This window comes from Diabrotica virgifera, chromosome 4 (assembly GCF_917563875.1).
Source record: "Diabrotica virgifera virgifera chromosome 4, PGI_DIABVI_V3a".
Classification (NCBI taxonomy): Eukaryota; Metazoa; Arthropoda; class Insecta; order Coleoptera; family Chrysomelidae; genus Diabrotica; species Diabrotica virgifera.
This window is the reverse complement of record NC_065446.1, coordinates 80,995,137-81,021,558: the sequence shown is the minus strand read 5'-3', so window position 1 is coordinate 81,021,558 and position 26,422 is coordinate 80,995,137. Positions and strand designations below refer to the sequence as shown.

Below are 26,422 nucleotides of genomic sequence, written 5' to 3'. Positions count from 1 at the left end.
TTATTTTATTGGTAGAAGAAATATTTGGTTTCTTTTAATTGGATAACTATCTGGTGATTGTCATCATCGGAGTGTAATTTCTGTGTTTGAGAGGAGAATTTTGTCTTGAATTAGGAGAGGAAAGGAGTCAAGATCTAGCTACGACGGAGTTAAGTTGAGACACGGACCGTGTGGTTTGGTCCGAGAGACAGTTTTTAGTTTTGTCTGCGAGACAAGTTGAGTTATCAGATGGAGTGAACTCCAATCTTTTTAGTCTGTTTTCTTAGTGAGAAAACAATCGCGGATGTCCCCTTCCGGCTGAAATTATAGATGCTCCATCTGTCAATGTTTTTAAAAAGACTATGTGCTATGTTTTTGTATATTTAGTTATATTTATTTAGTTAGTTAGTTTGCATAATATGTATCTATTGTAAAACTATTTATTTGAACATTTCATGCATACTATATAATAATATTGTAGTCTAATGGGCATATGGGTTTTGCGACCCCTGCTCAAATTTATTGTATAATTATAATAAGAAGTTGATTTGAAACCATAGCCTCCTCCCTTAATTAATCACATTATTTCTAATCCTCGGGAAATGCCATCACTCTTACTTAGAGGGAGCGAGAACCACATACCTTACATTACAAAAAAATAAAATATATATATATATATATATATATATATATATATATATATATATATATATATATATATATATATATATACAAGAAATACTGGATATTAGTGACTGTCGATATAAACAAACAACTAGTTTATTAGGGTTGCAGTCAGAAGGTTGGCCAGGATGTTAAAGAAACACTCTTTTGACTTTTTGTCTAGCTTTCGGAATGGTTTTATTCCTTTTTCAAGACTCTGTAATATAGATAAAAAGAAATATGTAAATTTTTATAAAATATCACAATTCGTCAGTTCAACTTACTAGTCGTTGAGATTATTTAAAAGCTTTATGACCCTCAACAATACTAACACAAACATAGAATACAGAAAATAATGGACAAAATACATTCTAAAATTTGGTAAGGATGGTAAATTTTTATATTTATTCTATGACATCTTTTGATGGTGTGTTTTAACTCTGATACATAGAGAACAGAAAGAAAAAACAGTCAGATTAAAATGTAATTAGGTGTTTTTAATATTGTATTTATTTTCAAAAAACCAATAGGCCCATACTGGGTAATTTTTATTTTTAAATCTGTCTTAATGGTATGCAACCTGTTATGCACACAGATGTATTGTGTAGTGCATATGTATAAGAAATATTTATTTTATTTTTGATGTTTTTCCAGTAAGTAACAATAAATATTGCTCAGTTTATCTATGTCAGACTTTTTATTTATGCAAGACTTACTGGATTTTATCAAACACATTTCCAAGAAAACACGTTTTGAATGGTTTGTTTCTTTGGCCAAAATACATGAATCTTCGAAATTAAACTCATGTTTCAAAGTTAATGCATGTTCTGTAAGTGCACATGCATTTATTTTATTGGTTTTTATATCACTACGATGTGAGATCACCCTACTGTGGAAATTGCGAGATGTTTCCCCGATGTATACGTTGTTACAATTGGAACACGGTATGGAATAAACAACATTCGAAGACTCTTGTCTTGTGAAGGGATCCTTTGTTTTTGAGTATAACTTAGATACCGTTTTCACGTTCCTAGTTGAAATTTTTAAGCCATTAACATTTCTGAAAATGTTAATTAGCTTAGGTGTCAGAACTGGAATGTAGGGCAAGGAACCAAAAGTTATTTTAGGTGGTATTACTGATGTGTTGTCGCTGTCTGTCAATGTCAATTGTCGGACCTCATTATTATGAAAATTTTGTTTACCAGAAAATTGAGAAGGAAAAGGAGAACCGAAAATGAGTTTATTTAAAAGCCCTATGGGATATAGATCTCAACTTTTTTAGTCATCAAAAATAAAATAAATATTTCTTATACATATGCACTACACAATACATCTGTGTGCATAACAGGTTGCATACCATTAAGACAGATTTAAAAATAAAAATTACCCAGTATGGGCCTATTGGTTTTTTGAAAATAAATACAATATTAAAAACACCTAATTACATTTTAATCTGACTGTTTTTTCTTTCTGTTCTCTATGTATCAGAGTTAAAACACACCATCAAAAGATGTCATAGAATAAATATAAAAATTTACCATCCTTACCAAATTTTAGAATGTATTTTGTCCATTATTTTCTGTATTCTATGTTTGTGTTAGTATTGTTGAGGGTCATAAAGCTTTTAAATAATCTCAACGACTAGTAAGTTGAACTGACGAATTGTGATATTTTATAAAAATTTACATATTTCTTTTTATCTATATTACAGAGTCTTGAAAAAGGAATAAAACCATTCCGAAAGCTAGACAAAAAGTCAAAAGAGTGTTTCTTTAACATCCTGGCCAACCTTCTGACTGCAACCCTAATAAACTAGTTGTTTGTTTATATCGACAGTCACTAATATCCAGTATTTCTTGTATTTACAATATGGGGTTTTTCGAGAACATCCGAAGAGGATATGGTTCTGCTAGCGTAGATTTCCTAAAACAATGGGCCAACTTCAACATCAAGCTTGCATCACTCAACAACAGAAGGATTTTCCTTCTGAAATGTAGAAGAAATCTTTGTTTTCCTGTACACATAGAGAATGGAAAGTTTAACGTCAATAACTTGTTACATCATAAAGGAGGTAAATTAGGTAGTAAAATTCAAAACTTTAATTCAAATTTAAAAACCAAAATCTTAAACTTAGAAATTTCAGTAACAATAAGTGATATCACGTACATAGAAAAGAATTTACATCAATTAAAAAATATATTAGAGCAACATTTACCTGCTCCTTTACTACAAGAATTTTATAGAAGACAAAAAATTAAATACAATAAAGTATTTTTCCAAATTAGAAATAATAACATCAAAAAATTTAACAAAATAAAAATAGATCAATTTTCAAAAATAACGTTCCAAGAAAAATGGTTTAAAAATCTAACTGACATCACTTTTCCTTACAATGTCAAAAAACTTTTGTCTTTGGGTCCAAAATTTTGCCTATTTCCTAGCGCTAAAGATTTCAAAATGTCTTCTCTTCTCTCAGATATTGAATTTCTAATTTCTGGTCTAGAACTCCAGGAGAAGGACATCATGAGATCTCAAAGCACTAATGTTATCACTAACTTTCTACACAAAACAAGTAAAGAAGGGCATTTTTTGAACAATATATACAATGAGTGCAAACAATTTTTAAAATCACATCCGGAAATTTACATTGTTAGGAGTGACAAGGGAAATGTAACAGTGGCAATGTATAAGAATGATTACATTGAAAAAAGTAATAGTTTATTGAATGACAAAAAAAGTTACATCGAACTAAGGAATAGTCCGGTGTGCACCCTCCAACAAAAGGCGAACAAGCTGGTTTCGGATTTAGCTTCTTCCAAATCCATAACAACAGAAGCTGCAAAATCCTTGAAAATCTATAATGCAGTTGCACCCAGGTTTTATACACTTCCTAAAGTTCACAAACCCACTATTTCAATGAGGCCTATTGTCTCTTCAATTGATGCTCCCAATAGTAAACTTGCTAAACACCTCACAGATATTCTCACAATTTCCTACAACGAATCCAATGAATTCTATATTAGAGATTCCTTCACGTTTAGTAACTTCATCAACAATGTTAAAGTTCCGAATAATTATATATTGATTAGTTTAGATGTTGTGTCACTGTTTACAAACTTACCACTAGATGCTATCCTTAACAGCATCAAAAACAACTGGAACAGCATTTCTCTGCATACCAAGATCAGTTTAGAGGATTTCATAAGAATCTTAACGTTCATATTTGACTCCAACATCTTTTTGTTCAATGGTAATTTTTTTAAACAAATCTTTGGCACTCCAATGGGTAGCAAAATATCCCCCATCCTATGTAACTTTGTTTTGGATGAACTTATAACAACTTGTAAAGAAAAGATACCGTTTCACATACCTTTTATTAAGCGATATGTAGATGATTTGATTTTGTCGGTCCCTGAAAACAAAGTATCTGATGTTTTAAACACCTTCAATGCCCAATGTGAACACCTAAAGTTTACAGTTGAGAGGGAGGCTGATAATATGATTCCTTTTTTGGACATGCTTATTCATCGTGGCAGTGATGGCATTCTGAGGACGGAGTGGTATCGTAAGCCTTGTTTTAGTAACCGTTTCATAAATTTTCATTCTCAACATCCATCTAGGATGAAAACAAACTTGGTTTTGGCCTTAAAAAGTAGGGTTACAAACTTGTCGCACATTGATTTCAGGGACAAGGGACTAAAAAAGTTGAGATCTATACTACTAGAGAACTCATATCCCATAGGGCTTTTAAATAAACTCATTTTCGGTTCTCCTTTTCCTTCTCAATTTTCTGGTAAACAAAATTTTCATAATAATGAGGTCCGACAATTGACATTGACAGACAGCGACAACACATCAGTAATACCACCTAAAATAACTTTTGGTTCCTTGCCCTACATTCCAGTTCTGACACCTAAGCTAATTAACATTTTCAGAAATGTTAATGGCTTAAAAATTTCAACTAGGAACGTGAAAACGGTATCTAAGTTATACTCAAAAACAAAGGATCCCTTCACAAGACAAGAGTCTTCGAATGTTGTTTATTCCATACCGTGTTCCAATTGTAACAACGTATACATCGGGGAAACATCTCGCAATTTCCACAGTAGGGTGATCTCACATCGTAGTGATATAAAAACCAATAAAATAAATGCATGTGCACTTACAGAACATGCATTAACTTTGAAACATGAGTTTAATTTCGAAGATTCATGTATTTTGGCCAAAGAAACAAACCATTCAAAACGTGTTTTCTTGGAAATGTGTTTGATAAAATCCAGTAAGTCTTGCATAAATAAAAAGTCTGACATAGATAAACTGAGCAATATTTATTGTTACTTACTGGAAAAACATCAAAAATAAAATAAATATTTCTTATACATATGCACTACACAATACATCTGTGTGCATAACAGGTTGCATACCATTAAGACAGATTTAAAAATAAAAATTACCCAGTATGGGCCTATTGGTTTTTTGAAAATAAATACAATATTAAAAACACCTAATTACATTTTAATCTGACTGTTTTTTCTTTCTGTTCTCTATGTATCAGAGTTAAAACACACCATCAAAAGATGTCATAGAATAAATATAAAAATTTACCATCCTTACCAAATTTTAGAATGTATTTTGTCCATTATTTTCTGTATTCTATGTTTGTGTTAGTATTGTTGAGGGTCATAAAGCTTTTAAATAATCTCAACGACTAGTAAGTTGAACTGACGAATTGTGATATTTTATAAAAATTTACATATTTCTTTTTATCTATATTACAGAGTCTTGAAAAAGGAATAAAACCATTCCGAAAGCTAGACAAAAAGTCAAAAGAGTGTTTCTTTAACATCCTGGCCAACCTTCTGACTGCAACCCTAATAAACTAGTTGTTTGTATATATATATATATATATATTTTTACCAATGTTTCTTGGGTTTAGGTTCATAAAAAAAGCTTGTCTATGATGTTATGACCATATTTATTGATATATTATCCGACGTTTCGGCAGGAAATCCATGCCTTTTTCAAGGATTGACTAAAACAACATTTATTGAAAGCTACAATACAATTTAAAAGAAAATCGACTTACCATGCAATCGTAAATTTAGTTTTGAAACAAGTACACAAATAGACGTCACAATTAAAACAATGTTAAAATGTTAAAGCATAGGAACGGACCCACTAAGTCATTGCGTTAAGAGAGTAATGAACTGTGTCAAAAATTATTATGGTGTTTATTGATGTTTGATTTTATGTTAAGTCAAAATAGTTGTCTTCGTCTCATAGGCGTGCTGAAATATTATATAGTTAATTTTAGATTAAGTTGAAATATACCCTATTAAGGTTTTTGACATCCCGTTTATCATTGACAGCTTTGTTATTATCTAGAAGAATTTGTTTCAGCAGTCGAAACAACATTAAAATCAACATATTTTATATATAAAAACAAAATTTTCCAACAAACAGATGGATGCGCTATGGGTGCTAGCATATCTAGCGCCATAGCTCAATTAGTTCTAGAGCACCTAGAGGAAATTGTTTTGAATAAAATAGATTTCAATATTCCTTTTTTCTATCGATACATAGATGACTGTTTAAGTGCAGCACCAGAGGACAAAATGAATGTTTTGCTAAATGAGTTCAATAACTTCCACCAAAAACTCAAATTCACGTTAGAAGTTGAAAAAAATTGTCAAATCAATTTTCTGGACCTGACCTTACATCGAGACAACAGCATCATAACTACTTCATGGTACACCAAAAAAACCTGGTCGTCAAGATACCTAAACTTCAACTCTCATCACCCGTTGTCCCAGAAGAAATCAGTAGTTATTGGCCTAGCCGACAGAGCCATCAGATTGTCTGATCCCATCAATAGACCTCATGCTATAAAAAAAGCAAAAACAGCACTAACACTTAATTCATACCCACATCACCTCATTGAAAACACCTTCAAGTCACGACTACATACATTTTACAACAACAAAAACAACAACAAAAATAATAAGGAAAAGAAGAAATATATGTCTTTGCCTTACATACAAGGGTTATCTGAACAACTTTCGAATCTCCTAGCCAAGCATAACATTACAGTTGCTCACAAAGGATATAATCTCTTGAAAAGGAATTTTACTAAACTTAAAACTAAAACCCCGCAATCAAAAAAATCACATGTTGTATATGAAATTCCTTGTTCAAATTGCGATGGGGTATATATCGGACAAACCAGCCAGCTACTAAACTCTAGAATTCGGTCTCACAAATATGACAAAAATAACACTACAGCCCTCACAAAACATGAAAACGAAAAGAAACACAAATTTGATTTCGATAAAACTAAAATCCTAAAAAGTGAACCCAACAAAAAGAAGAGGGAACTGCTAGAGTCCATAGAAATTAAAAAAAATAACAAAGCTGTCAATGATAAACGGGATGTCAAAAACCTTAATAGGGTATATTTCAACTTAATCTAAAATTAACTATATAATATTTCAGCACGCCTATGAGACGAAGACAACTATTTTGACTTAACATAAAATCAAACATCAATAAACACCATAATAATTTTTGACACAGTTCATTACTCTCTTAACGCAATGACTTAGTGGGTCCGTTCCTATGCTTTAACATTTTAACATTGTTTTAATTGTGACGTCTATTTGTGTACTTGTTTCAAAACTAAATTTACGATTGCATGGTAAGTCGATTTTCTTTTAAATTGTATTGTAGCTTTCAATAAATGTTGTTTTAGTCAATCCTTGAAAAAGGCATGGATTTCCTGCCGAAACGTCGGATAATATATCAATAAATATGGTCATAACATCATAGACAAGCTTTTTTTATGAACCTAAACCCAAGAAACATTGGTAAAAAAATATATCAAGGTTCAAGAATTAAACTCAAACTATATATATATATATATATATATATATATATATATATATATATATATATATATATATATATATATATATTTACTCCCAGCGTATGAAGTGAGCCACATATCAAAAGAAACTGCGGTTGAAGTGAGGTCCTGTACAAAGTGAGGTCCAGTATACGGACCTCACTTAGTCAATCAATGTAAGACTTTTTCGTAGACATGTACTGATAGCAAACACTGTTTTTTTACAAAAAAAAGTGGGACCTCACTTTGTATGGTCCACATCAATTTTTAGTTCAGAGATTTTCCGCATAGAGGCGCTGACTTTGGCGTATATTTTCTAACCATGTATATTCTATGCCCTGTTGAATAACTTACGATACACATAGTGAGGACCATACAACTGGCAACATCTGTTCAACCAATCTTTAAAACAGTGGATCGTCAATCGTCGCATAAATTCAAACAGTACAAAAATGTTTAATACTTTAATCCTTTTTGAGAGCCTAGGCGCAAAATTTCGGTCGAGTTCTTTTTAAACGCATTTATTTTTTTCGAATCCTGAGATAACTAATAGGTATTTTAAAAAAATTTAAACGCAAAATAGAAAACTACATTATTCCCGAGGGCAGAAAGTCCCTTATAATGAACAAAAAGTTTCTTTTGAATGATATATTTAAAATTAAAAATCAGACTATTTTTTTTCACCCCTGTGACTTATTAAAATAAATATTTATAGAAGTTCTCAAGGACTTTCGACCATGGATAATACAGTAATATTTCTTTCTGCGTTTAAATTTTTTAAAAATACTTAAGGTTTTCTCAGTATTCGAAAAAAATGAACGCATTTAAAAATAATTCGAGCGAAATTTTTGCGCATATGTTCTCAGAAAGGCTTAAAATACTATAAATTTTTGTAATCAGTATTTCAATAGTTATTTATGATATAAGTGTTAAAAGTACACGTTTAAGGCACGCATGTGAAAGTTTGCAGAATGAGCGACAGCGAGTTCTGCAATTCACATGAGTGCCTTAAAAATGCACTTTTTAACAGACATATCATGCAATATTTTTTCTACAAACGTAATTACAGGACAATATCTACAAAAACTTTTACTTGAACTTGACTGACATTCCATTTTTATATTTTTTTGACATTACATCAAAATTGCCTATACGATCAATACGAATTGCAGTGCCATAAAAATTTTAAAGCACTAGTGCCTTAAAGCAGCGCCGGATAAAGGGGCGGGCGAGCCGGGCGACCGCCCGGGGCGCCAGAATTTGGGGGCGCCAAATTTTGAGAGACGCTGATATATAAATATAATATTTACCCCCCTCCGTGGCTCAGTGGTAAGAGCGCCTGCCTGTGGATCTAAAAAATCCGAAAGGTTGTGGGTTCGAATCTCACCAGGGTCGGAAATTTTTCATTTATTATAAATTAATAAATGAATATAGTTTCTGTCCTCGTGGGATCGGTTCTCACCGGAGGGACCGCAGACGTTCGGATACAATTAGCGTCTCTTTGCAAAGACAATGACGTCGACATTGCAAAGTAACAAGGCGCTTACTCAACACACACTACTTACACATGACACTAGGTACCTAACTGTTCAAAATTACCGTACCTACCATGCCAATGGCCATTAGTTGTCGAGGCATTAGCTAAACAAAAAAAAAATATAATATTTTTTACATTCATTATTTTTTTGGACTTTATAGATTATCTTTGGGCTAAGATTACTCCTAAGACAATTAATATTAAATAATTGTAACAATAAGAAAACTATTTCTAGCTCACAAAAATTCTCTAATAAAAATAATGCAACCTAAAAATTGTTATGGCTTTTAAAGGTCATTTGTCAGGTAATACCTATCACTTTTATGGTATTACAATGTTATATATACATACTTAAAATACACGAAGATCAGATTTACGAAGTATCAACAAATTTATGAATAGTCAGTGATATTATTATACTGCTGCTTGTCATTATAGCCTCAATGGTTAAATAGTTTTGTCTTCCTGTTCTGTAAACTTTGCTTTATCAACATTGTCGTGTGTCCGTGGGTGTGTAATTTGAAATAAAAAAAAACAAACCAGGTATATCTATATGAATTAGAATTGACAAGTTCTTTTTCATAATATGAATATATAGAAATTTATTTCAAATACTTTGTACGCGTTAAGATGTTTCACTTTTTGCATAAAAACGGCACGAACGACGTATGAAAAAAAGGAATAATAGATTTTTGTATATATCATAAATTGAACGAGTAATTCCAAAATGATTTGTTATTTGAAATATCTCATTGGCGTACTATGTTTTTCTTTAAAAAAATTCACACCATTTCAACAGTAGATATAAAATTATTAATTTTATGTCAAAAAATGCGCAATAATTACCTCTTAAAACACATCCAATTTGATTTGCATATCTGAACCGGTTTTAGAACAATAAAGAAATCGTCAGTTTGTAAGAAAAATGTCAACACCCCATATCTCGGAAACGAAGTATTTGCTGACATATGCTTATAGACCAAACTGTCATTATTTTTTCATATAGAATTACCCTTTAAAGTTTGTCGCATTTATTTAGAAACATCCTGTTTTTTCTTGACCACCCTGGATTTCCATAGTTTTTCCTGTATTATTTCACTTGACCGTAATTTTCAGTTCTTTCTGTTTTTCCAGTCCTGCAGGTTTCTTTTCTAATATTGCTTCGTCCATTTTATCTCTAAAAGATTTTCGGGGTCTGTCTCTCTTCCTTCTTATATACTCGATAGGTTATAATGTTAATATAATGTTATATGTTACATACATTTATATTGCAATTCAGTTTGCTCAATTTTCCTCCCGAAAAATTCCCCAACCAATTCAACCTATAAAAATTTTCCCATGTGCTTTCAAATTACCCTAAAAATGGGCGAAAGTACCCCAATCTGGCATCTCTGATTCGTCGCTCGTTGTAGACGGCGTCGGTGTATATTGCGTTGTCAATTGGGATATTCCCAAAACTCCCAAAAGTGATGATCCTACCGATCTACCGACATGTCCCTAGGATCTATCGAGTTTAAAAAAATATCCAAATGACATATTTACTTAACAGGAAACAGTAGCGATCAACAGGTAGCGAAAACGCGTTCCAAGATTGCGGCTGTAATTTTGAATATTTTTTCGAGATATGTGGCACACGTATTCGTAATATAATAAAGAATGGCGGTACAGAGCCCAATTTAAAAAATATATTAATATGTGGAAATTACTCTGTAATTAAATACAATAGATATTAAAAAAACGAGCCTGTACCGCCACTAAGAAGAACAAAAAAATACACTTTCTTCAAATAAACTTTTTTATCCGATGCCTAGATTTTGTGTCATTTTGGAACTACTAAAATTTTTTATTTCATTAGTAGTTCCAAAATGACACAAAATCTAGGCATCTGATAAAAAAGTTTATTTGAAGAAAGTGTATTTTTTTGTTCTTCTTAATGGCGGTACAGACTCGTTTTTTTAATATTGTATTTATTTACAGAGTAATTTCCACATATTAATATATTTTTCAAATTGGGCTCTGGACCGCCATTCTTTATTATATTATAAATACGTGTGCCAAATATCTCGAAAAAATATTCAAAATTACAGCCTCAATCTTGGAACGCGTTTTGGCTACCTGTTGATCGCTACTGTATCACCTTAAAAATAAATTCGATAAACCAATTCATCATTTATTGCCATCAAAAAATTTCAGTAGGTAGTATTTTTTAACACGTTTGTATAATACCTTTCATTTCCTAAGAATTATGTATTATTTAAAAATTACATAATGGAGATTCCTAATCGTATTTCGGTATTAACATTTCATACAAGAGTCTCAAAGTACTCATGTATAAACAATTTTTAGATGATTTTGGGAATATCGATTTCAAGCAGATCACATACCTTTTTATGTAAATATTCATGTGTTTCATAAAAGCTGATGTGACACTTTCGTCCAGTTCTTTATTAGTAAATAAAAGTTGAATTATGGTTGTTTGGGTTAATAATTACTTCGCATATTATTTATAATACATATAGTAGGGGAGCAAAGTATGCTAAATGTGCAGTCACTCGAGCGCTTTGGGCACCTATTGGGTTGTGATTATTAGGTTCTAAAACCAAAAAAGTTAAGTAAAATTTTCCATTTTAGTGGGGACTTTCCATATTTTAATTTAATTTTCCATTTCCAACACCCGTTTTCTCCGATTATAGCGCCACCTATCCGTAATTAGAAAAAACGTTTCGAATAAAAGTTGCTTATTTTTACGCAAAGAATCCAAATCTGAAATAAAAAAAGAAGTTCCTATTTAAGATTTTAAAGTACCCCCCCCCCCCACCTCCGTGGGGGTCGTGTTTGGTACCATTCGATAGATTTCAGAAAAAATATTCAGAAATTGTAGTGTATTACCTATAAGCAGTTACCGTTAAGCCGGGTCCAGACTATGTAACAAAACATGTTAAATAACAAAGTTTTGTAACTTGTTACAAAATTTTAAAAAAACAAGTTTTAAAACACAGTGTTGTATAACATTTTTCTGGTTATATAGCATGTTTTATGTTATCCAACAGATGTCGGTAAACATCAAAGAAAGTTATAAAACCGCACCGCGACTGATCTACACCTAAAAACATGTTATTGAAACATTCTCTGGCATAGTACCTACGCGAGCAGCAACCGTTGGAGTCATATCGCCTTGTTCATTCTGGAGTGATTGTGCTAGATTTTTCTTTGCTCTGTTCACGTAGGGTCATTTACGCGATGAAATTGTCGAAAGAACTGACTACTCATTTAATTGAGCTATTTCGTAAGTAACGAGTATTATGGGATTGCTATGGGATGAGCTACATTTATTGATTTAAAAAACAAATAAAAAACACGATGAATAGACTGAAATAGAAGTGAAAATAGATACAGAAACTGTAGTTAAAACTAATGCACGTACGCCTATAACTCAAGCCAACAAAAGAAAAGCAGTACGCGGAACCTTAACAGCAAATCGGTGCAAATCAACTCTAAATTTGACATAAATACTATTCTCTACAGAGCAGAGTGTTCAGACATAAAACCTGTAACATTCACTTCATTCGCTACACAGATGCAGACTTCTTCATCAGCTACTCAAACAGGCACTCAATCATACAATATATCTGAGCCTTTCTATTCCGTCCACTACACCTACATCCGCTACTTCTCCAGCTACACCAATTCAAACAGACAGTGACACTCAATGATGAACAGGTGAAGACGATAATACTGAGGAATTAAATTTTACACAAATGTTATACTTCCTCTCTGAAACAATGAGTAAAAAGTTTAAAAAATATACTTTGCTAATAATATAACTGTTAATCTTTCTCTTATTGGAATTGCATCTCGAAATGTCTTTCCTGCCTATTTTATGGCCGATGTCATTTATAAGAAATTCAAAATCAGAACTTTCTATTCTTAAGAAGTTTTTAAAACTGCCATCACATTTAATGTCTCCTGTCGATGGGTCTATGTTATCTCTTTCCAGATCAGCTAAAAGAGCTGTACCACTACCTATATTTTGCTCGAGCTGCTAATGAAGGACACATCCAAAATATTAATTTAACACGCCGGTGTCGGCTCCACAATATTACACAAGCTGCTGTTGCTATGAAGAGATCCTCCATACTTATATGACGCAATTCTATATACTACCTAACCTACCAGCTATCCATCTAAAATGCTGCAAAATTTATGCGCATGTTGTTGTTTTGTTTTTTGTTATATAGTCTGGATACTCATGCTATATTATACCAAGTTACATAACAAAGTTGTACAACAAATTTGTTGTACAACTTTGTTATTAGCATGTTTTGTTACATAGTCTAGACCCGGCTTTAGAAGTTCCCCGTTTCAGGAAAAAATATTGTCTTAAGAGCGATAGCCTAGTGACCTAGTGGGTAGACCTCGGATCTCGGATTCGTAAAGCAGAGGTTTCGATTTCAAATCCGGGGTGTGGATCTCCGATTTTTTTATTTATTGTTACTGCATTCATGTCTGTAGACAATGTTGCAATCTATTATGAGCACAATAAAAAAATATAGTAATAAAATAATAAATAAATATTTCAAAAAAAAAAACAAGAAAAAAAATACAATCACTGGAAGCGAAACTAAACAATACGGAAGAAATATAACCACTGGATTCGGAACTGGATATGGAACTGGATAATATTAGAAAACTGATATTATAATATGTAAGCAGTACGAGCCTAGTAGGCCCATGGCTTGATGTACTATTCTTTTCCACTCCCTTTTGTCAGTCGCTTTTGTTTCCCAGTTCCTTAAGTTAATTCTTCTCATATCTTCTCTAACTCCATTACTCCATCGTGACCTCGGTCTTCCTCTTCGTCTTTTCCCTGCCAATGCACTAGATAGTACCATTCTGGGAATTCTAGATGGAATCATCCTCTGCACATGGTCCAACCATCTAAGTCTTTGCGCCTTAATTACTGCTAGTATGTTAGGATCTTGATAGAGCTCAGTTTCCCACCGGGTGGAACAACAACTCTTGATGTTTTTTTGTTGTGACCCATGTGTCAGAAGCATACGTTACTATCGGCCTTATTACGGTCTTGTAAGTTCTTAGTTTTGCTCTTCGTGATATATGTTTACTTCTTAACAACCCATTAAAAGCAAATATAGCGCGGTTGCCCGACATAATTCTCTTTTGTATTTCTTCTTCACAGTTAGGATCTCTTGTGAAGACAGTTCCTAAGTACTCAAATCTCTAAACTTCTTCGAATTTATACTGTGTTCCCTTCGCTGTTGTCATTGTTATGTATTGCCCCCGAACGAATTGCTTATTTGTTCATTCCATATACTTTGTTTTTGCTTCATTTATATACAATCCTTTGGTTGCTGCCCTCTCCTCGAGTTTCATGACTGTTTCTATAAGTTCTATTTTGCTCCTAGCCAAGATTACCAAATCGTCTGCGAATGCCAAGCACTGATGTTTTTTGTGGTAGATCAGACCTGTTCTATTAATGTTTGCTTCCTGTATAACCTTTTCTAGTAATATGCTAAACATTATAGACGATAATGGATCACCCTGCCGCAGTCATTGTTTGACCTCAAAGCTTTCTATTATAGTATTGTTTATCTTGACTTTATCATACTGATATATCATACTGATATTGTTTAAAAACACTAATAATATTGATATAAAATGTTAATCAATTTTATTTATTGTTATAAGAATCAAAGGTAAATATGATTAGGCGAATGAAGCCTTAGGTTTCGCAGTCAATATCCCAACCACACACACATGTTGCAATATATTTCAATACGGTTTATAGTACAAACTATACACTTAGTATTAAAATAGTCTGATATATTTTTTTAGTTGAGGACACTTGTTCACATTGCATTGTTTCAGGATAAGGTGAAATATCTTCAATAAATGGAAAAAAGCATGTATGTCATATATTATAATACTTTCTATACTCTTAATATGTAGTCTCGTATAAATTTGTAGTGACATGATTTTAAGTATAAGAACAAGAAGCTTGCAACAATTTTCAGAGAAAATAGAAAACTAAAACTATTTTAACATGATTATTCGAAATAAAACATATGATCATATTCACTGTATTTGCCATCTAGTGGAATAACTGTAAAATTAAGTCAGTAAAAAAGGTACATTAAGTTTAATTAAATTAAGTAAATCATCTTGTATACTAAAATTAAGGTTGGAAAATTGTCGTTTCAAAATGAAAATCGACAGGGGCAACAGTACCTATACTAAAATACACTCTGTATAGATAATTATGTCAATGTTAATAATACTGGATAGAGAATTGAATATCCTTTCAAATGAGCTAGCACACGCCCCTATTCCCTATTTAAAAATAAGGGGTGGGGGAAATGGAAGGGAGGGGGTTGACAAATGACAGATATGTATGTACCGTAAAAACTGTGTTCCCCTTAGATCAAAAGTCGGGCTTTTATATTTATATGTTAAGTTCAATATAAATTTCACATAACTGAACTATCACTGTATTCTCCATTTTGATTATTATTGTTCTCAACTAACGCTATTTTCAAAATTCTTGCTTTCCTATCCATCTTTAACGTAAATTATTAAAAAATATAAAACTATTTCTTTATTAACGCTAGTCTCCGATAAGGCTACCGTGATTTAATGCTGAGGTACTAAAATGTTATAAAATTAACAAACAGTACGAGCAAGAACAAAGAGTCCACATCCTTCTTATAACTACAAGTGACTGAAACAACGAAACAATAATAATTCTTACTGTGTTATACAGAAAAAGGCAGTAGAAACGATTAATCTCATATTTATCGACAACACTGTATGGTCCTCACTTGATGAGCTGTAAGGAAATATACACGTAAAGTTGTCCTCACTTTGTGCGCATAACGAAAAAGTATATACAGTCTCACTTTAATAGCTGCGTGTAATGGCCTCACTTGGGTGGCAATATACTTAAACAATACGGGGCACATATACGTAATCTTTTTTGTGTATACTCGTCATTTTTTAATTGCTATTTACTTGTCAAGGTCACTATGAAGAGTTGAAACGATTATGTCTACGTTTTCTACCGGTCCTCACTAAGTGCGCGTAATGTCAGGACCTCACTTTGATATCTGTGCATAAATATATATATATATATATATATATATATATATATATATATATATATATATATATATATAAAAACACATAATCACATAATAAAATAATAACAAAAAAATAATAAATAAAAAAAAAATAGAAACAAACATAAAAAAAAGAAGCATTTTGCACAAATTAAAATATATATTAAAAAAACAGTAAAATAATTAAAAAGATACACAATGTACCACTGTATCTATAAAAATAATATTGTAGAATGTACTTATGTTTATAAGAAATTTATGACTATGAATCTGCAATCAATCACAAACAAGTCTGGCTAATTGGCTCTGCCAAAGCCAGTTTTCAAAAAAAAACCACATACCTTAAACCAAGATAATTGTTTCCAATTATTATCATTTTCTGAAGAAGAAAAGATTAACTCTTATTATCAAGAAGATTAACTCTTGCTTGGGCAGCCTACGGAGCTCTGAGAGACATATTTAGGAGCAGTATACCGATCGGTTTAAAAAGACAAGTGTTTGACCAATGTGTGCTACCGGTAATGACATATGGAGCAGAGACACTGACTCTAACCAAGGCAACAGCGTCGAAAATGCGGGTTGCTCAAAGGCGCATGGAAAGATCCATGCTGGGCGTAACTCTACGGGATAAAATAAGAAATGAAGATCTCAGACAAACAACCGGTATCGCAGATGTTGTAGAACGTATCACCAGGCTCAAATGGAACTGGGCAGGACACGTCGCCAGGCTGAAAGATTCAAGATGGGCACGAAAGCTGATGGAGTGGAGACCAAGAGAAGATAAACGAAGTAGAGGAAGGCCGCCTACACGATGGGCAGATGATATCAGGCGGATTAGTAAAAACTGGCAAAAATCAGCACAAAACCGTGAAGTGTGGAAACAATTGAGGGAGACCTATGTCCAGCAGTGGACGTGAATTGGTTGGATGATGATGATGATGATTATCATTTTCTTGTTTTTACCATTTTTATCTATTTATTTTCTATCACATACACAGTTGTTAAAACTCATAACTGAAAATAAAGAAATTCATTTCATGTATCTTACCTTATCATTTTCAAATGAATAATCAATGGTTAGCATGTGGGCTGAATAAAGAAGGGACTGTAAATCAGCCCCTGAATAATTTTGTGTTTTTATAGAAATGTCTTCTAATGATACATCATCGCTTAAATTCAGATTTTTTGATAGTACCTTCAGAATTTCGTACCTATCTTCCTATAAAAGAAATATATAAGTATAGTTATAGATATCAAGATATTTCAGAAAACCTTAATCTTAATCTTATTACAAACTCATTTGTATTTGAATAGTGTGGTTAAGTTTCCGGTGCAGGTAGAAAGTAATCTATTATTAATCTAGTGTAGTTTTAATTATTATACCTGCTGAAATTTAACGATCTTACTCAAATACACATGACTTTGTGATAGGATTAAGATACAGTTTTCTCAAATATTTTGTTGGCAAGAATACCCTAATTTGTCAATTATATGTCATTATTAATATATAAGTGAAATTGTTATGTGTATATCGGGTGTCATAGTTTCAAGGTTTTTTGCCCGTTGCATGAAATGATTGCAGCAGAAGTCCGAACGATTATGAAAAATAGTATTATATAAAATTGGTACGTGCAGAATATATGCGGCATGTATATATGCGAATTTATATAAATAAGTTATTAGGGCTATATTATAGGTGTGGTTCAAATCTTCTTCTTCTTATACTAGTTGTAGATCTGTGATCTGTTAATTACGACGTTGAAGTATTTGAGAGGTCGACTGCCAGCTATCTCTCCATCTTTTTGCTGGTCTCCCCGGTGGATGCTTGCCAGCTGGTTTTCCTTCTAGCGCAGTTCTTGGTAGTCGGTTTTCCTTCATTCTTTTTACATGACTGAACCATTTTCTTCATTCTCTAATAATGGGGTAGAGTCAGTAGAATGAATTATTAATAAGAGTTTGATCCAGTAATAATTTGAAATTTGAGATGGTAATTATGCATTTGATACAGTGAAAAATATAATATTACTTTTCGCGCTTGAAAAATTGAACATTAGGCATGTTTATCGAAATAAAAAGTATGAATTTAGTACTTTACCTCATTGGGTAGGGGACATAATAACTGCTTGTCGAGTCTTCCCGGTCTCAGCAATGCCGAATCCAAGAGATCCGGTCTCGAAGTAGCTGCCAAAACGCACACACCTGTCAAAGATTCGACACCATCTAATTGAGTAAGTAGTTGATTGACTACTCTATCCGTGACGCCTGTGTTGTCATGACCACGTCTAAAATAGTTAAGATATAATATATATTGATAGGGTCTGGCTACCTCAGGTTAAGATATACAGGGTGTGTTTTTAGTGCGACATTCGTCGATAATTCAATTATGTGTAACCAAAAAAAGTTATTTAGAAAAATGTATGCAAAGATATTCTCCGGGCTTGGAAAATATGCCGAATTCTATAAGACACTAATTAATAACTGCGTGATCAAGCAAACATACAATGTGTTTAAATAGGACACCCTGTTTAATGTCTATATTTAGATTCCTCTCATAGAACCTGTTCTTACCATATGAAACTTAACACTACTATACAGGGTGTTTAAGGAGTTATGACCATTTACCATTCTTATTTCGATATCGCTATGAAATAAACACCTGATATACTGGATGCTAGTAAATAAGTTTAACAAACTTTAAGGGGTAATTCTGCATGGAAAAATAATGACAGTTTGCTCTATGCTTCCTTTCCGAGATACGGAGTGTTATCATATTCGGGGGGAAATGAGTATCACAAATGAAGGCTACAGACAAAGAAGGTGCTATGTCAAAATAATAAGTTTTATGGTTTTAAAGAGAACGGGAAAAATAGTTTTAAAGTTTGAGACTCTCTGGTGTTTGTTTATTATTTATGCACTGACGAAAACTCGTTTATTTACTAAATTTACTGGAATTACAGCGATGGTACTATGTGTACAACATGACATAGCACTTTTTTGCCGGAATCGCGCGCACTTGCCACCTTCTTAGCCTGACTAGAGAAATTAAAACATAGGCGTAACCAGGGCGGTTTTGGGGGTTATACTCCCCATTGGGATGTACCTTGAGCTCTATACGCTTAACACCATACGCGCTAGAGACCTTCCAGTAGTTGTAACCCCCCTTAGGGCCTTGTAACCCTTCCCCTTAGGGCCATCCTGGTTACGCCTATGAATTAAAATATGTAGTTATTCCTGACTGAACACATTCATAGCGGTGATGGATTTATAGAATGGTAGTATAGATCGCTGGCTAACAGAGGGGACCAGAAACTCATTTTCTGCAAAAATTGACATAGCACCTTCTTTGCCTGTACCCTTCAAATGCAATCTTTTAAGAGAGAAAAAATATGAGTCATTTCTTATGTTTCGAATTTCCTAAACCTGTTGTCCGATTTAAGTGATTTTTACTACGTTACAGCCTTATTCATTGACAATATAGCTGTAATAATATTGTTGCTAGACAGTCAAACTGTCATTGTATACCGGGTGTACGAATCAAACTGTGTTTTTTTCTCAAAGTTCGCATCACCCTGTGGATTATTCTAGCATTTATAAAATACTGAAATTAAAACCCAACTATAGCCGCAGGTTTTCCTAACATTTTGTCTTTCGATTCATTCGCTTATGTTGGATAATAAAAAAGTTATCATTATCAAAGTTATAATCAGTACAGGGTGTTTCTAAATAAGTGCGACAAACTTTAAGGGGTAATTTTATATGAGAAAATAATGACAATTTGCTTTATAATCATATGTCCGCAAACGCTTCGTTTCCGAGATACGGGATGTTCAATTTTTTTTTACAAACTTCGATTTATTTATTGCTTTAAAACCAGTTGAGATATGCAAATCAAATTTGGTGGGTTTTAAGACGTAGTTATTGCATATTTTTTGACATACAATTAAGAATTTAATATTCACCATTGGCGCGCAAACGAGTATTATGACCGATAATATTACCCGTACGCACGCCAATGGTGAATATATAATTTTTAATTGTATGTTAAAAAATGTGCAATAACTACGACTTAAAACCCACCAAATTTCATTTGCATATCTTAACTGGTTTTAAAGCAATAAATAAATCGTCAGTTTGTAAAAAAAATTGAACATCCCGTATCTCGGAAACGAAGCGTTTGCGGACATATGATTATAAAGCAAATTGTGATTATTTTCTCATTTAAAATTACCCCTTAAAGTTTGTCGCACTTATTTCGAAAACACCCTGTACTGATTACGAACATGGCCAGTTGTTAAAGTACCTAACTTTTTTATTATCCAACATAAGCGAATGAATCGAAAGACAAAATGTTAAGAAAACCTGAGGCTATAGTTGGGTTTTAATTTCAGTATTTTATAAATGATAGAATAATCCACAGGGTGATGCGAACTTTGAAAAAAAAACACAGTTTGATTCGTACACCCGGTATACATGACAGTTTGACTGTCTAGCAATAATATTATTACAGCGATATTGTCAATGAATAAACAGAAATTAAACAGAATAACAACAAATTAAAAAAAAAGTAAACAATATATAATTTTAACCAAACAAATGTGAAAGTTTACAACTCAGTGACATCTCTTTTATTATTAATTAGATTCAAAATTTTTCGAGGCACAGTTTTTACAAAGTTCTGGCAACACTCTGGTGTAAATGAATCCCATATTTTTTGCAAGTTTTGCTTCAATTCTTTGACGAACCTATCATATATAGATGTTTCCCCAATGTTTTTTATTTCGCGCCACAAAGAGACGCGAAAGTTTCTCTCAGTTACAAGTCGGGACTGTTAGAAACGTATTCCAGAAGTAGTATATCATGGTCTCCAAGCCAGTTTAAACTCTTTTGAGGTATGGCAACCTAAGCCATCCCGTTGGAAGACAAAATGTTTCGCTGATTTTAACTTATTTAAATGACTTTGTTCCAAAATCGGTAAGAGACTATTTAAAACCTTCAAATATTATTCGCCCATATTTAAAATTATATCGATAAAATTCAACTTTTCCACTCCTTTCACCGACATGGTGCCCCAGACCACGATAAACGTAGGAAATTTGACTTTACTGTTGAGAGAGTAGGGCTGAAAATTTTTATTTTTTTTAGAATAACTCGACTTTTACTGTCTCCAATTCGACTCCAACACACACACTTCAAATCTGGATTCATCACTCCATTGTATTGCATCCATTAGTGAATTTGTCCAACCTCAAAGCTCTTTTGACTATTTTAACCTATTTTTCTGGTGTTGTAATGTTAAGACTGGATTGTCATTAGTCTGAGATAAAATGAAATTTTTCAAAAACAATTCATATTGATTTTTTTCTACTTTATTCAATTTATTTGTAAGTAAGCAAATAATAATTTGTGGGCCTCTCGGTGATATGTTGATCTAGAAACGTACCTTCCAACAAGGTTACTTCACAAAACACTTAAATCTAGATAAGTTGCACGTCGTTTTTTCACTATAATGAACCTTAACACTATAATGAGTTTTAATTCCCTTCGACTTGCTTCGTTTATTTTACTTTTTCCTGCATTTATAGGTTTGGTAATGCCAAAACCTGAGGTTTTGTATCTTCTAATATTTCTTACACTATACTGTGACAATTGAAGCATATTCGCGATTTCCGAATTGGATTTTCCAGAATTCAAAAATCTATTGATGATTGAACGAAAATGTTCTCATCCATCACTTTATCTCCTCCGATTTCCATTGGTAATTTTATCTCGGCAAACGGTAGTAGGCTTTAGTAGGCTCACAAAATCTATTTGAGATTAATTGACAATTGTTTTGATAATAATTTTGCACAGCTAGCTCTGATTTTAAGATAATTATGAAAAAAATCAATGTATGTTGATGTAAGTGATCAAAGGCCACGATTTAGCGATTTTTTATTATTAGTGTTTGAACTAAATAAAAATATCATAAGGGTAATGTTTTCAATAAATATTAATAAAAAAGGCAATAATAATTAATATGCGAACTTATAAAAATATGTAGATTATCATTTTTGTTTGTGGTAATTGCCATAAACTGCAAATTCCAAAGGTGGTCCAACTGAAATGGGAAGGGGCTCATACATTGTAAATCCCAAATCATAAGTTACAAAGTTGTACATTGTAAATCATGATTCGGGAGTGCTCCTCGTAACATTCAACGTGTTTTGGTTTGTTTATTTATAGTGCATCTTTATTATGACTTTAGTATAGAACAAATTGTTTATCTTATAATGTAAAATGAATACTTATTTATTTATTCCTTTTGATTCATAGCAATTTCGAAATAAAAATGGTCATAACTCGTAAAATGCTCTGTATAGTAATGTCAAACCTCATATTGTAAGAACAAAAATTATGAGAGGAATCTAAATAAGAAAACATACAAAATAGTCTCCAGAATATTGCACTATTAATTTTCTATACAATGGTTACTTATTTCTGTAAATCTAAAATGCTATAGAATATTTACCTGGGTGCTAAACTGTCAAATTCATCAAAAAATAATATGCAGGGTCTTGCACTCTGAGCTCTAAAAAAGAAACAAAATAGATACACTGACTTTTTTTAAGTGATATAGTTACCATACTTTTGGAAAATATCTCTAACTGCTTGCTCACTAGCACCAATGTATTTGGACAACAATTCTGGACCTTTAACAGAAATTAACCTCAATCCACACTGTTTCGCCGCTGCAGCTGCAATTAAAGTTTTACCAGTTCCTGGAGGTCCATAAAGTAATAGTCCAGATTGAAGACGAAGTGGAGCGTTAGCAAAAATGTTTGGGTACTGCAAGATGCGTAAATAAACTTTTTTAATTCCTTCGTTTGTCGGTCTGTTATAAATAAAACAATTTTTTATTGAAATGAATTTCGACTCGATTCAAGTTCTCTGTTTAACCCAGGTATGACAATACCAAAAGGCACCGCTAGGAAAATATTCCAATTTGCGGTTCAGAGAGCCTGTATGAATCGAGTCTGTGTACTCTAATACAGAGTATGGCATTAGTAAAATAAGAAAATCTACGAAACACGACCGTAGTTTCTCGATATAAATTAAAACTATGTATATCGCAGTACGGTTAGAACGCCCTCTAACGTGGAATAAGTGAAATTAATTTCGACTCGATTCAAGTTCTCTGTTTAACCCAGTACTATCGGAGGATGGAGGAAGACAGATTTAAATCAAAACGAAACCGTAGATTCTCTTATTTTACTAATGCCATACTCTGTATTAGAGTACTCGATTCATACAGGTTCTCTGAACGGCAAATTGGAATATTTTCCTAGCGGTGTCTTTTGGTATTATGATACCTGGGTTAAACAGAGAACTTGAATCAAGTCGAAATTCATTTCATTTATTCCCCGTTAGAGGGCGTTCTAACCATACTGCGATATAAATAGTTTTAATTTATATCGAGAAACTACGGTCGTGTTGGTGTAAATTTGTCTTCCTCAGAGCCTCCTTGACAACAGGTAGACCTAGAAATAGTACTATCGGAGGATGGAGGAAGACAGATTTAAATCAAAACGAAACCGTAGATTTTCTATTTTTTATTGCTTAAACATTTCAGCTATCTTCGCCATTCTCAATAAGAAATTTAATTAAATAACCATTATTTATTATAATTATTGATATTTATGTCTGTACTGTTTGCTTGTTTGCGATGGAACGGAAACGTGATATTTTACACAGATATCATAAATATGACAGACACTTGAAACTATGGTAGTGGAGTCCAAGCGGGGATTTTGCGTTACTCGAGCACGTCAGCAAATCACATGGGGAGAAACCTTGTACCCCTACCATATATGGACTCTTAATACAGGGGCGTGCGTTGGGGGCAGTCCGTAAAAAAAATCTATCGTTAGAAAACCTCGAAAACGTCAGATTAAGATAAGGTAAGTTAAGTACATGAAGAACAGAGTATATTTAAAAAATCTGACCATTTGAGCGGAGCGTAAGGAAATGGGCGAAAAAAGCGAATATTTCGCGAAATGAACATCAGTAGAATTCTACTTTGCTGACGTCTCAAAACGAATTTCACAATACGAGAATCGACGGTTGCTAGGCAACGTGACGTCACTAAAATAGAATTCTATTTTGCGTGCTCCCACACGCAAGGTTTTTAATATTTTTCAAAAATCTATCGAATGATACCAAATAAGACCCCCCCCCCCCCGATATGGGGTGGAGGGTTACTTTAAAATCTTAAATAGGAACCCCTTTTTTATTACAAATTTGGATTCTTTACGTAAAAATAAGTAACTTTTATTCGATACATATTTTCGAATTATGGATAAATGGCGCTGTAATCGGAAAAAAGAATTTTTGGAAATGAAAAATTAAATTAAAAATGGAAAATCCCCACTAAAATAGAAACATTTTTGGTTTTTTATTCTTCCAATTCCAAATCGAATATTTCATCGTGAAATAACCAAAAAATGAAGCACTTTTCGGGAAAAACCCTTTTATACTTTTTTAAAGTGTTTAAAAAAAGCTTTATTTTAATTGTTTACAAAAGCTTCAAACATTAAAAATAAACGAGTTACGCTCAATATTAAGTAGGCCCCCTTTTTTGGTAAAAAAAATCATGAAAATCTTCCCGTGTTTAGCTCCCCAAATGAAATCAATCGTTACCGCTTTACAAACAATTTACTTTACTTATCTATTTTTATATGATCAGTTTTACCGGTTTAAAGTGCTTATTTTTGAAAGGGTTATATTTGAAAGGGCTTGGAACGAGTCACTAATGACGAGTGTAAGTAGACCTTGAACAGCCATATCTTAACCAATTTTTGTCTTACATTTTTTACTGTTTGAGATTTTTCGTATCACTAATACTTTTTAATTTTATTAACTTTTTTACTCTAAAACCAAATTTTTTCATAAATAAGCTCTTCAAACCGGTCAAACTTACAGATCATATAAACAATATACATTCATTTAAAATAAATGGTAAAACGGTAACGATTAATTTTATTTAGGGTGCTAAATATATGGAAATTTTCACATTTTGTTTACCAAAAAGAAAGAAGCCAACATTTTTTTCAGTGTAAGTCGTTTTTTTTATGCTAAAGAAACTGTTGTAAAAAATAAAACTAAAGCTAGTCATAAATAATAAACTAATACTTTAAGAAATGTTCATAAGGTTTTCCCGAAAATTGCTTAATTTTTCGGTGATTTCACGTTGAAAATTCGATTTGGAATTAGACTAATAAGAACGTTTTTTTATGAGGTACAATTTTGCTTTTATTCGGTTTATAGACTTTACTGATACACCATTTTTTCGGTTTTTTATAAGCTATATTTTTGCTAACAATATTTTTTTCGTTACATTATTTACTTTTTGAGTTATTTGCGAAAAACCGTCTGAAAACGTAGTTTTCTTTGTCGAAAAATAAACATTTTCAATCGCAAATATCTCGAAAAGTATTGACTTGCAAAAAAAACTCTATAGAACGAAAGTTGCTTATAATCAGTCAGCTTATCCATTTCCGGGCTTATTTTAAACACGCCTTTTTTCACCCCCGAGAAGGGGTGATTGCCCCCCCCCCCAAGTAAAAGCAACCAACGGCACAAATTCAACTTTGAAGTGGAGAGTAAGTAGAACCTAAATCCAAATTTTCATGCAATTCGATGTTGCCCCTGAAATTTACACTCCAAAACGGTCATTTATTGGGCTATTAAGAACAACTCAATTTATTAAGTTGTGATATACAGGGTGTCCAGAAACTCTACCGACAAACGAAGGCAGGAGATTCTTCAGATAATTTTAAAACAATTTAACTAAATTCACCTAGTCCGAAAATGCTTCCTAAGGGAGCTAGAGCTCTCTGAAGATGGCGTCTTGTAATTAGTTGTTCTTAAATATCTCCAGAACGCTTCTAGTTAGAAAAACGAAAATTGGTACACATATTTATCTTCCAGAGACAAATCGATTCCATCTATTGTGAATTTCGAGTACACGTCATAGGCGTCCGTTTTGGGTGGGGAACGGTTATTTTATCGCATAACTTTTTTGTCTTTAACTTTTAAGCATTTTTGATACTGGATTATTAAATTGTGAGGTATTCTAGTACTAAATGATACTCTTACTTTAAGTCGGTAGGACAAACCGTTTTCGAGAAAAATCGATTTAAAAATTTTTCGTTATCTGAATTTGAAAAAAAA

At 32.5% G+C, this 26,422-nt stretch overlaps 1 protein-coding gene across 1 annotated transcript in view; it reads right to left on the bottom strand.

Annotated features, from left to right (window-relative positions):
* Positions 1–26,422, bottom strand: part of LOC114331258 (uncharacterized) — a 90,750-nt gene that overhangs the window by 26,723 nt on the left and 37,605 nt on the right. Inside the window, exons 9-12 of the mRNA XM_028280763.2 lie at positions 22,839–23,038; positions 22,722–22,781; positions 18,309–18,495; positions 17,262–17,432 (exon numbers count right to left, since the gene is read on the bottom strand). Coding sequence (XP_028136564.1) covers positions 17,262–17,432; positions 18,309–18,495; positions 22,722–22,781; positions 22,839–23,038 — 618 coding nt within the window. The remainder of the gene's footprint in view (positions 1–17,261; positions 17,433–18,308; positions 18,496–22,721; positions 22,782–22,838; positions 23,039–26,422) is intronic.